Source organism: Prunus dulcis, chromosome 8, assembly GCF_902201215.1.
Source record: "Prunus dulcis chromosome 8, ALMONDv2, whole genome shotgun sequence".
NCBI classification, from domain to species: Eukaryota; Viridiplantae; Streptophyta; class Magnoliopsida; order Rosales; family Rosaceae; genus Prunus; species Prunus dulcis.
The window spans coordinates 10056617-10069429 of NC_047657.1; the positions used below are offsets into that span (position 1 = coordinate 10056617).

Genomic DNA, 12813 nt, shown 5'->3' on the forward strand with positions numbered 1-12813 from the left:
TCCAAATGGTGAGGAAATATGGGATACCATGTTATGATTTTGATAAATAAAGGATTTGATTCTCTCCAATGTAACAAAATACATTGACATAGTACCAAACTAGCAAGATAAATTTTTCAAGGAACCAAAATTTATTTTGAGTACCAAAGAAAACTCTATCATGATCGCTGACCACTATCTAATGGATATAATACTTCAAATAAACCTAAAATACAAGCAATTAATTGCACATGGCATGATAAACTAATGTTTAAATGCTCTTGCACTACTAAGAATTCAAACATAAATTATCTAATTTTATAGTCCAATACTCGCCCTCTTATTAGTTGAATGAAATGTTTCTATTTCATACATTAGAAGTGATCATACATACCCCTTAACCTATCGTAATTCTAATCCTTTTGTGGACCTTTATCAGTGCTTAGGCTAATCTCAAAGGCTTTGGTTTCTTAAATTTTCGTTAACCAAAAATATATAAATGAAAAGTCGGTGCAATGCAATGTGAGCAAAAATGTAGAAAAGCAGGGGCATTTGAGTAAACCCACACCCACCTCAACCACTGAGACCTTGGCGGAACTCCGCGTCAAATGTGCTTTTGGATTTCTTCGTGTACATGTCAGCCAGCCGCTGTGTTGGAATTATTTTATTTTATTTCTCTCTCTCTCTCTCTCTTCCCCCATCTTTTTATATTTTCTCTCTTTTTTTTTTCTCTTCTCTAGGGGGAGAAGAAGAGAAAAAGGATTGAAAGCGAAGAAAGCGGTTTCAGCCCTTTGCTCCTTGTGTTTTCTTACTCTCTCCATTTCGCTCTCACTGCTTCGCTCGCAAAACCCTAATTCTCACTCTAATTTTCTCCATCTTTCTACAACTCTTGTCTCCCACAACTCAAGATTTCGCTCTTCGGTTTGAGATCGGTCAGTTGCTTCTCCCATTTCAACCTTCTCTTTTCAATTGTTTTTTTACTTGTCTTATTATTTATTTATTTTATTGTTATTGTGTTTTTTGGGAGGATCTATTACTTTATGCTTCATTTCTGGTAAATTGGTGCTGGTTTACTTCTTTTTCCCAATTTTCTCATCATCAGGATTTGTAACTACTTGAAAATCATTGCATTTGTGTAATTCTTGGACTAAACTTTTACTGGGTCTGATTAGAATTTCGCTCTAATTATTTTTAACATTGCGTGCAAATTTTACTATCAATCATTACTTGTTATTTATTTTTTCATTTTTAAAGCGCAGATTTTGAGACTGGACTTGAGTTTCATACTGTATGTTACTCAAGATAATCTTATAAACTGAGTGTCTTGCACAGATTGATGTCTAGGTCGGCAATAATGGTGGTATCTGTTTTACTAGCAACCCATATCTCTGTTTGTTGTTTCTGTTTATAGCTAAATAGTTAGTTGAATTTGGTGGGTTTCCCTTTACATGCCCCAATTGTTTGAAATTAGATGATAACTTACGATGTATTCATTAATCTTATCTTATGCACTTTCGCTGATCTCTTTTGCTGTTTTGTTTCTCATTCCTAGATTATATGCTCGTGTCTGCGCATTAATCCTTTGTTTTCTTTGTTGATTTATAACATATTTATGTTACATTGTAGCGTTTACCGCACTTCCACAAAAATTGGCTGTGCGGTCCTCGTTTTAGGCTGTTATCTTTGAGTTTGTTTCAGTCTATGGGTTCTACTATGGCTGGTGAGTTGTTGGTGAACGCCAATGGCAATGGTAACACCCAGCTTAATCCACGAAGGACTTACCAAGTTGTTGTGGCTGCGACCCGAGAAATGGGTATTGGAAAGGATGGGAAACTACCCTGGAGATTGCCCTCTGATCTCAAGTTCTTTAAGGAAGTCACTGTGACCACATCAGATCCCGGAAAAAAAAATGCGGTCGTTATGGGTAGAAAAACATGGGAGAGCATTGCCCCTGAGCATCGACCTCTACCTGGTCGCCTTAATGTTGTTCTGACTCGTTCTGGGAGTTTTGATATTGCTACTGCAGAGAATGTTGTGATATGTGGAAGCATGGCATCTGCTTTGGAATTGTTAGCTGCTTCTCCTTATTGTCTGTCAATTGACAAAGTATTTATCATAGGGGGTGGCCAGATACTAAGGTGTGACTTTGTTGTTTGTTTCTATATTGCTAACTGTGTTTTTCTTTATTTCTTTTATTAACATTTCTGTATCCAGGGAAGCTCTCAATGCGCCTGGCTGTGATGCCATTCACATTACAGAAATAAAGACAGACATTGAATGTGACACTTTCATCCCTGCAATTGATTCCTCTGTATTTCAGCCGTGGTATTCATCCTTTCCCAAGGTGGAAAATAGCATTCGCCATTCCTTCACAACGTATGTTCGTGTAAGTAGTTCTGCAGTTGAATCCCTTTGTCAAAACAATGATCTGATCTCTAGTAGTAAGTCAGATTCCGTTAAGTGTGAGGTAAAGAATTTCTCTTTCCTGCCCAAGATGATTTTTGAAAAACATGAAGAGCACATTTATCTAAGTCTGGTTCGAGAAATCCTCTCAGATGGCACTTCTAAGGATGATAGGACAGGGACTGGTACTTTATCAAAATTTGGTTGCCAGGTAATCTCAAGCTAAGTTTTTGAGAAATTACTGTTATGTTTCATTTAGCATTCTCTTGATTAAAAGCGGATAAGTGATGTTTGCTAATTTTCTTCTTATCTCCACAGATGCGGTTCAATCTGCGCAGAACTTTTCCTCTTCTGACAACCAAGGTGTGCATATGCTCAGATTTGTTCTTTTACATATGTGTTGCTTTTATCTTTCTTAATTTTGATAGTTATACCAATTTTCTCTCTTGGCAAGAGGTTCAATTGTTAGAGACTTGAGTTTTTATTTATTTATTTATTATTATTATTTTTTATAAATCCATTTCAGTGCATAAACTGACATACATTGTGGTCATTTGGTCCAATAGAAAGTATTTTGGCGAGGGGTTGTTGAAGAACTTCTGTGGTTCATCAGTGGTTCAACAAATGCCAAGGTATTACAATTTCGATGAACGTTTTAACTCATATGTATGCTTTCCTTGTTTCATATTCATTACATCACAAGGGGACTGCAGTTGAACAAGTTGAGTTTGCGCATGTTGAAAAGTTGATTTGTTTATCCAAAGTTGAGCATTTGAAATTTGTGTTTCTGTTTTCTCCACAGTACATTGATAAAAAGTGATGACTTGTTCTGATGTTTTCAGTAGGGCCATTGCTTTGAAAATGTGTATAATTTTGTGAAGTAAGAGCAGTTGAAAGGGACCATTTTGGAAGTTTCTTACATTTAAAAATATGTTCTCATTTTTACTTTTAAGAGTTCTATTTATATTTTAACTTTCCATGAGTATGAGACCATACTTACCTTGTAAAAGACATAAACACCATTGATTTCCTGTTTCTGAAAGAGAAGTTTATGACAAGAAGTAGGTTCTTCTATTTAGTGCTTTATTTGATTTATTGGCAGGTCCTTCAGGAGAAAGGCATTCACATATGGGATGGAAATGCTTCTAGAGACTACCTTGACAGGCAAGTATTTGACTTCCCAAATGTGTGACGAGTTCCAGGTTTCATGCTTTTCTAAGTGATTTTTGTATCCACTTCAGTGTTGGTTTAACTGACAAGGAAGAGGGCGACTTGGGACCAGTATATGGGTTCCAGTGGCGACACTTTGGTGCTAGGTTAGTTTACTTCAGTTTAAGTTCAGTGTCTAAATTTTTACTTTATCTAAAAATGTCTAGCTTTGAATTCACCTATTTCTCTTCCATATTACAGGTATACTGACATGAATGCTGACTACACTGGCCAAGGATTTGATCAGTTGTTAGATGTTATTGACAAGATTAAAATTAATCCAGATGATCGGCGGATTATACTCTCGGCCTGGAATCCTTCTGATCTCAAATTGATGGCACTCCCACCTTGTCACATGTTTGCTCAGGTTTGTCTTGAGATGGTACATCTTTTGTTTCTTTATCATTTGTCTTTTGTTTTACTACATCCTTATATTTGTCTTTGCAGTTCTACGTAGCCAATGGAGAGTTATCATGTCAAATGTATCAGCGTTCTGCTGACGTCGGCCTGGGCGTGCCATTTAATATTGCATCATATGCTCTTCTGACATGCATGATTGCTCATGTTTGTGGTATGCATTCTAAAGATAGTTTTATCAGTTATTGGATTAGATCATTTTAGCTGGGGCCTTTGTGTCATTGGCCATCTAATGGATTTAAGAACCTTAATGTTGCGTGTTTAGAGTCTGTCTTTAATAGACTTTTATCTTGTGCAGATCTTGTTCCAGGTGATTTCATTCATGTTTTAGGGGATGCTCATGTTTACCGCACTCACATCAGGCCTTTGCAGGAGCAGCTTGAGAAATTGCCCAAGCCTTTTCCAGTAAGTTTTGTGATGTTGCATAAATGATCTTGTTTTTGGTTTTGAAAGTGTACTCACTTCACCCCTCCCTCTCTCATTTCTACCTGTTACATGCACTGACCAGTTACAACTGCTTACCTCTATTTTAATGCAGATTTTGAAGATCAATCCTGAGAAAAAGAATATAGATTCTTTTGTAGCGGCTGATTTCAAACTGATAGGTTATGATCCTCATCAGAAGATAGAAATGAAAATGGCCGTATAGGGCTCTCTCAAATTTTCAGTAGAGAGCTCAGAGACTTATCTTTATTTCTAGGCGAAGCTGCTGTTAGTTTCGAGGCAAGTACATGATTTTACATTTTCTTTTTTGTTTCTGCTGACGAGTCTAACCCCGCTCATGCCTCAAATTGTTACTTTACTATTTTAAATTAGTTTGCATAGCATGTGGTTGAGATTTCTTTGGGCTGTAGAGTTTACATATGCATCTCTGCCCATCAAGTTGGTTAGCAGATTCTGTGATTATCTGTATAGTTATTGCTGTATTAAAGAATTCATATGGTGGTATACATTAGGGGGTTGTGAAAACGCAGGAGTCGAGTGTGTTGTCTGGCTACCTTATGATCTGTCTACCGAGAATATTTGATTTAGAATTTTATAAGAAAAGCTTCTAGTTTCATAAACAAACCAAAAATTAGGAATGAAATGAAAGGGGTAGCCCTCTTCATAACATGAGTGATAGAAAGAGTGCTAATTAGATGATTCTGTAAATCTTAATAAAGGCTTGTCCTGCTTCAGGGAAATAAATAAGAGTCGTTTTATGTGCTCTGTTCTCTGTTTTGTTGAGAGTCATCGGTACTGCCCTCGCCCTTGTGGAGTTTTGCCGGAGATGCTGCTCCCATCTGATTGGGATGATGTTTTTTTTTTTTTTACTCGTGTTCGGCGTTTTGCTTTTTTGTTTAGCCTTATCTGGCTTTAGTTGGATGGGTCTAATAAGGATGGATTGGGGAACTGGCCTGTGTACCGTCTTGATTGTGGGTGTAATGGGTCATTATAACCCCTCATTTAGGCTCATCAGTTCTCTGGCTGGTAGGGGTTCTTGGTCTTGTTTTTTCTTTGGGCCTGTTTGACTTTGGACTTGCTGTCCCTTTGGGACCCACTTCGCTTTCAGGCTTTTTGTGAAGTACTCTTCCACTAGAAAAAAAAAAGAGACAGTTCTGTAAGTTTAAACCAGCATTTGGTGTACAATTTAATTACCTAATCCTCAAATTAAACATTCTGTTAGACTGAAACCTTTATATATCATGTTTCAGGAGCGGGATCTGCAGGTTCATGGTGATGTAGAGTTTCAATACAGATGAATAAATGCTAGGTTGGATATAGTTGAAGCTTTGCATTTGTAGTAATTTGGAATCCTTTAGTTCCACAATACACACGGTGGTTCCAAGGTGATTTAGGATACTTTGTATTTTTTGCTTCCCAACTTTTTTGAGCTTGCTTTGGCACTTTGCGGTTGATACGAACGCATCACTTTATTTTCTTAATTACTACAAATACTATGGTGTACTGTTATAACAAAATGGAGTTGGATCACATTACTTCCTTTGGTGTTGTATATTTGGTGGATTTTTTTTCATCAATTTTTCGCTTGTATTGTTTTGAAAGATCAGTTTTATTTTGGCTTCTCGGCCGCCGTTGTCTGAGCTCGTGATGTACTTGGAATAGGATTTGTTTGGATGCCATTGACATTGATAAAATTGAACTATTAGGACTTCACAGAAAAATTGTCCAAATATAGGTTTTGTAGACCTTCGGATTCACAACTAAGAATTCTCCACTTACATGTTTGTTCATAAATAAATGTGCCTTGAATAGACTCAATATTCTTGAGTAAATCTATCCATTGAATTTGGTGCCACCTGTTATACAAAACAAATCAAAAGAAAGAAGGGCTCATTCCAATAAGGCCTTTAAAAACTATTGGTAACATAAATTACCTCAATCGAATTGAACATGTTCGCAGTTTCAAATTTTGTATCCGGCGTGTGATCTGATGACAATTTTATTTGTCACCAGAAAAAAAATACCTTTTTGCTGATTCGTAATTTTCTTAGTTCAATTCTAACTCAATATAACAAGGAACTAACTCAATATAACAAAGAACTGTTATTCGCACTCCAAAATAATCATCTCGTGCTATTCTCATTTAAATTTCTCCGAAAGATGGTTAATTTATTCTTGCCTGGTTACAGTTACCCTGGTCTATAATCCTTGCATTTTTCCTTAAAGCCACAGTTGCTGTGATCTTCCTACTCAACAGTTTTTGGTTCTCCATCTTCTGCTTTACTTGCAGCTTCCTCAGTTGCACTCTTCTTTCTCTCTAGGAACCCAATTAGGTCTCTCAGCGCACATTCAGGATCCTCATTCTTCAGCAACTGCTCTCCTACTTCTGCAGGGGTCACTTTCATGGTGGCTAGCAACTCCTCTATGTCAAAGAAAAGTGTGTGCTCTGTAATTCCAAGGTAATTGGAGGCCAACGTTTTGAACCCACATGGGCTGCAAAACGACATGTGTATGTGCACATCCATTCGACCCGGCCGCACCAAAGCCGGGTCAAGCCGGTCTTTGTGATTGGTGGTGAACACTATGATCCGCTCATCCCCACAGCTTGACCACAGTCCATCTATGAAGTTGAGCAATCCTGACAGAGTCACCTAAAAGAAAATATAGAAAACATATGATCTTGATCAAGTTTTATTATTTTCGGATCAAATGCAACAAAAAACAACCACAATTTTGCTCAAAGCCTCGACGTCGAGCTTAATTGTTGGTTCTCTTCATGTCCAGTGATGCAAGGACAATTTCACGTCATTGCAAACATCTCAAAGTTGGCAAGTTGCAATTTTTTTTTTCTCTAGCAAATGCAATACCAAAATACTATTTTTTTGTGAGACCAATGAATTACCTCAGTTCTTTGAGCAGAAAAACCACGAGGATTTGTAGCACTGGCTGCTGAAAGCCTATTCTGAATTTCAACAGAGCAATCAATGTCCTCCACCACAAGAATCGACCGGTTCGCGGTGGCAATCAGCAACTTCCTGAGCTCAGAGTTTTTCCTGACATCAGCCAATTCCAAGTCATAGATATCAAAGTTAAGGTAATTAGCCATGGCAGCGATCAAGCTCGACTTCCCGGTCCCCGGAGGACCAAACAACAAGTACCCTCTTTTCCAAGCCTTCCCAACTTTCCTATAATACTCCTTCCTCTTCACAAATCTCTCAAGATCCTCCATGATCATCTTCTGGGCCTCTCCTTCCATTGCCAATGTCTCGAACGTGGACGGGTGATCCAAATTCACGGATTGCCACGCGTCTCCTCCTCCCATCCCTCTCATCCTCCGATCATACTTCAAAGTGAACAACTTCAAGGTTTTAAATTCTTCCTTAACTTCCTTAGCCTTTTCCAATACATATGGCAAGTAAGAGCCAATGACCAAGTCCTTGTGCTTCTTGTTGAAGCTCAATTCCCAGTACCGGAGCTCGGATTTCAGCGTACATCCCCCGAATTGACCTCTACTGTCCGGATTGTCTATGTACTTGGATGGGATTTCCTTGGAAACCAACTTCCAATTGAGTTTGACTCCATTGAAAAAGTCGACGATCTCTTCATTTCTCAGCATGGAAACAGAGATCTTGTTTTCTTTGGTTGGCATTGTGACTCTGAATCGTTTTGTGTTGGGGGAGATTGTGGGTCTCAAATACAGCTGGGCGGCCTTGAAAAGGTGGTTGTGGTTGAGACCTTCGAACTCTTCAATGACAAGGGTGAGCTGAGAAGAGAGAGAGCTGAGGAGGCTTCTGAGTTTCAGTGAAACATAGTGTTGGAGCTCACTGGGCACCCAGTCACGTGCCGTGGACCGGATTAACATGGCGGCGGCGCCGACTGAGGCTGCGGTGGAGATCACCGTTTTGGCTGAAGGCATTTCCATGTTCTTAGAGAACATCATGGTGATTAAGTTTGATGGGAATTTTCAAATTTTTGTTGAGGAATTATTTAAGTGGGTTTTGGTGGTGAATGTGTTGGAAATTCTGAGGTTGAAGATGGTGAAGATTTCTGTGCCGCAAGAAAAAGACCAATGCAGGGTCTTGGAGTAGGAGACGGTGTCCTTTTTCTGGAATCAACAGGCAGATTGACTTGTTGACTTGGAAGGTTGAAATGGTGTAAGAGAATTAATTATTAATAAGATGGTTTTCACACCAACTGCTTGAAGCTTCGAGGAGGTTTCTTCTTGATGTTCACCATGTGACAAACAAGTATTCTGTTGACTAGAGCTCCATTATCCCGTCTCCTACCTACTCCATAAAAAAATTCACCCAAAATTCTCTTCATGGAAGAAATGAAAACAATTATCTTCCATGAAGACAAGTGATGCTGGCATTGAATGAAGCTGATTCCCCGTATTGGAGAAATACGAGCTGGATTGAAAACCTCGCTCACGCGGGATGTTTCCGAGCTAGATTGCAAAACCAGGGGGTCTAGTCTAGTACGCAGAGCATAAGAACCGCACCTGCAGCAAGATTAGGAGCCTTACAAACCAACTCTACTTAGCACATAATTACTAAAAGGTGTTATGAGGTTTGAATCTGAGAACATTATACGTAACTTAATATTATTGGTGTTATGAGGTTTGAATCTTAGACCACTATAGGTAACTTAATATCATTTTTTATTGGACCAGAATCTGTTGGAAAAAAAAATTTATTATACGTAACTTACCACTTGTTTTGTCCCACTATCCAATTTAATCTCGTAATTCGAACTGTTCATGTTTGAATTCCATACCTAAAGATCATCCTTAATAAAAATTCACCCAAATCGAAAACCACGTAGCCATTTGGTTATTGTTACCATGTGTGAGAATCTCTCTATTTAGAATGAAAGCTCCCTCACCTATGTGTGAGAAACCAAATCAGAAATACAAACTGAAGAAAACAAGCTACACCGCATTCAAGGCTACCAACCACCAAAGATGCATGAAGTTCACCTGAACTTTATGACTCTGGATGGAGAAAGATTGTCCACTTTATGACTATTGGCAACATGCTCAGTGGCATTTATTCAGGCCAATAACCTAAAAGGAAGACATTAATGGAGGACAACATGGACAGCGCCAAGACTGAGGAGTTGGTGATCAAGCTTGAAGAATCTCTGGGCCTTTCAAGCCTGGAAAGTGGTCCAAAGCTGATTGGGGCAATCATAGCTGACAAGGTACCAAACAGGGGTGCCATAAAAAATAGGGAGATTAACTATAATACTTAATATAGGAGTCCAAATTATAAATAAAAAAACCTTATATGAAATGGACTTTAGAAACACACCCAAAGCTCATTTATAACATAAAAAAGGGCTTTTAACTTCTTTTAAATTACAAAACTGCCATTGATTTCTTAAAACAAACCTAACCCAAAAACCTCATAAAAAAGCCCAAAACACTCAATGGGGCATCAAAGTAATTTAATAATTAAAATTAAATTCAATAGGGCCAAGTTTATAGAAATTAAATAGTATAGGGTTTATTTATAGTTTTAGTGCTAAGAATGGGTATATGACTAAATATCTCTAAAAAATATCCTAGCGAAAGCATGGGAAAGCTTTGGGCAAAAATCACGTATATGAAGGGCAATATCTTCACCATTCTGGTTTAGGATGAGGATATGGCTGACAAGATCATTGAAGAAGGCCCTTGGTCTATGTAGTTTAAGGGATAAGAGGTTTAGAGAATGGTTGGTTGAGAGACTTTAGGCTTATTTATAGAGAAACTAAGTCAGCAGCTTTGCTTTGGACAAGTCCATTGCACAATAATCGACTTTTTTCAAAGTCATTTTCAACCACAAGTTGTCTTCTAATTCTATATTTCTATAGTTATAATACATTATATAATTAGTAGGATGTTTCTAGTGACTTTAACTTGTCAACTTCTCTAAGTTTTTCTAAATTATTCTATATTATTCAAGACATAGTTGTGCATTAATTTTAACAGTCTGTGTTGAACGGAAAATTTTCACAAAAAGCAATTAGCCAAGGATTTGACTTGGTTTAGAATTGAATTTGTTTTGTCCCTGCAATCTTATCAAGAAAAACATATAAAAATAAAATAGAGGTATTTCAGTGGTTTTGAAACACCAAGAGATAAGTATCTCGGTTGAGAAGTGGTCATCAGCTTGAATTCAAACTCATCATAAGATAGCCTCTATAAGAGGCATGACACGAGGGGAGTAAAAGAGGAGAAAAAAAAAGAAGAAGAAGAGAACAGCAGGAGGACAGAAAAAGAGCAGAAAGGAGAACAGTCAGAGCAAGAAGAAAAATTAGCAAGCAGACTTGAGAAAGGAAAGAGCCATTTCAAGGTAAAAAGATTAGTTTCATGGCACAATTTTCTGATTTTTTTTTTTTTTTTTGGCTCAAGATTTCTGGTTCCATTCAACTCAAGGGTTCCTGGCCATGATGATTTCTATCATCATAAAAAGGGTCAGTAATCTCTCTAAGGGACAGCTCCGCTCAAGTAATTCCGAGGATACGATCCGCACCCAGCAGTTTGTTTGATCAATCCACAGAAATTCTTGGCTATGATGATTGAAATCATCATAACCAAGGTTAAGAATCTCTCCGAGGCTTGGCTCCGCTCAAAGAACTCCAGCAGTGTTTTCAGGTTTGCCTTCCATGATGATTTCAATCATCATGTTTTATGGCATAGTCTATTCCATCATGCACCACCAAATAAGCTCTTCCAGGAGCAAAGAATCTCTCAAATCATGGATGTAGAGATGAACCCACCATGGGATCAAAATCAAAAGAGCAAAGGCTTGTAATTACAAGTCCCTGTGTAAAATTTCTGCATGAAGCATCCGAAACCAAAAGGGGCGCATGGAAATTGAATTGCCTCCTCATGAGTGTTTGCTGCCTGCAAGCCAACGAAAAAAAGCCAACAGAGGAAGAATAGGAGCAAAAGAAAAAGTGGTTCTGTGTGTTGGGTTTTGTTAGTAAAAGACAAAACAAGGGGGATAAAAAAGTAATGAAATAAAAAAAGGGGGCTGTATCGCACAGCCCCTCCTCCCTCTCTTGAATATTTCTTTGGTTTATTATGACTGGGAAAAAGAAAAGGACATGGACAATGGTACATCAACAGCAAACACAAAAGAAAAAAGGGGAGCTGGCAAGGCATGTACCACAAGTTCTCTCTTGGGTTTCTGAAGCAAAATGACAGGTGGTTTCCTCCACCAAATAGAGAAATCTCCAAAACCTTCAAGCTGGCAGCACAGTCAATAGCATGGAAACAGACAAAAGAAAAATCAAAAGAAAAAAAAAGAGTTCATGGGGTGGGTTACCACGTGAAAGGCAAGATGATTTCTCTTTCCCTTTGTCTTGGGTTATTGACCTTGCGAAGGTTACAGCACACAAAGGACAATAAGAGAAGTAGTCTCTTTTGGTTCCAAGTCAGCCCGGAAGCATCCAATTAATTGGACGCTCTTCAATTGCTACTGCTATTGCTGCCCATGCCAAAAAAATCCTAGTTAGTTCAATCAATAAATAAAATAAGTAAGATAAAAGAGAAGAAACTAAGGAATGGCATGTGGGTTACCACGTGAAATCCTCTTCTCTTTGATGGTGCAACAGGTGGCTTTGAGCAAGGCTATGTGCTGGTCTGGAGAAGCAAACAAAGAAAGAATATCAAAAGCATTCTTTTTGCTGGTGATCTTAATTTGTGGGGCACATGTCTTTCTTTATATAAAAGAAATACATATAGCCCAATCCTATATGGACAAGGGGTTTGCTTTCCTGGAAGATCCAGGGGTTCCAAATCATGAAGGAGGTCAATTCAGATTTTACTTGGACAGGACTTTTATCCTTGGGTGTCTTAATCAAATTAGAAGACACTTGTTAATGGCACCAAGCTATGAGGGACCAGCTGGAGCAAAGCAGGGCCACTTTCCCTTCACGGTTGCATCATTCCAAACAGCAAGCAAGACCATTGGGTCTCTCTACTATGCCTTCAAGCATCTCAAACGGCAAGAAAGACTGTCATATGGCTTGGCTGCTCGAATGCTTCCATCCCAGGATGCGCAACGAAAGGACAATAAAGGGGGAAAGGCAGCCGTGAGGCTGTGGAAAAAAAAGGGGCTTGTGAAACAGAACCAACCAAATGCTCAAGAAGGAGTTTTAGTGACGAAGAAAGCATAAAAGCTCTAGGCAAAACAGAAGTGCCACACGCTTTGCTTACAAGTCCACTTAAAACGGACCAATGATTTGCTCCAAGTTTTATCCTCAATTGTCATTGTGCAAGTCCTACTTGGACCAAGACTCATGAAGTCTTTCAAGCCCCTCACATCACTTTTGGTGACTGCAACAAATGAAAACAAAGTGTCCAGGCAC

General features: G+C 38.4%; 2 protein-coding genes across 3 annotated transcripts; one reads left to right on the top strand and one right to left on the bottom strand.

Moving 5' to 3' along the window:
- Positions 1 to 654: 654 nt before the first annotated feature.
- On the top strand, positions 655 to 6025 carry LOC117636448 (bifunctional dihydrofolate reductase-thymidylate synthase-like). Of its 2 annotated transcripts, XM_034370946.1 has the most exons (12): positions 655 to 911; positions 1606 to 2117; positions 2194 to 2593; positions 2701 to 2745; positions 2949 to 3014; positions 3485 to 3546; positions 3624 to 3698; positions 3793 to 3958; positions 4039 to 4162; positions 4307 to 4413; positions 4547 to 4731; positions 5703 to 6025. In XM_034370946.1, exons 2-11 carry the CDS (start codon positions 1681 to 1683, stop codon positions 4655 to 4657), a joined length of 1593 nt encoding a protein of 530 aa, XP_034226837.1. In that variant the 5' UTR covers positions 655 to 911; positions 1606 to 1680; the 3' UTR covers positions 4658 to 4731; positions 5703 to 6025. The 2 variants fall into 2 exon arrangements, with proteins under 2 accessions (XP_034226837.1, XP_034226838.1); XM_034370947.1 differs by lacking the exon at positions 2949 to 3014.
- Positions 6026 to 6542: 517 nt separating this feature from the next.
- Positions 6543 to 8628, bottom strand: LOC117636449 (AAA-ATPase At3g50940-like). Its single transcript, XM_034370948.1, has 2 exons — positions 7355 to 8628; positions 6543 to 7103 (listed from the first exon to the last, which is right to left on the bottom strand). Exons 1-2 carry the CDS (start codon positions 8390 to 8392, stop codon positions 6699 to 6701), a joined length of 1443 nt encoding a protein of 480 aa, XP_034226839.1. The 5' UTR covers positions 8393 to 8628; the 3' UTR covers positions 6543 to 6698.
- Between the last annotated feature and the right edge of the window lie 4185 nt (positions 8629 to 12813).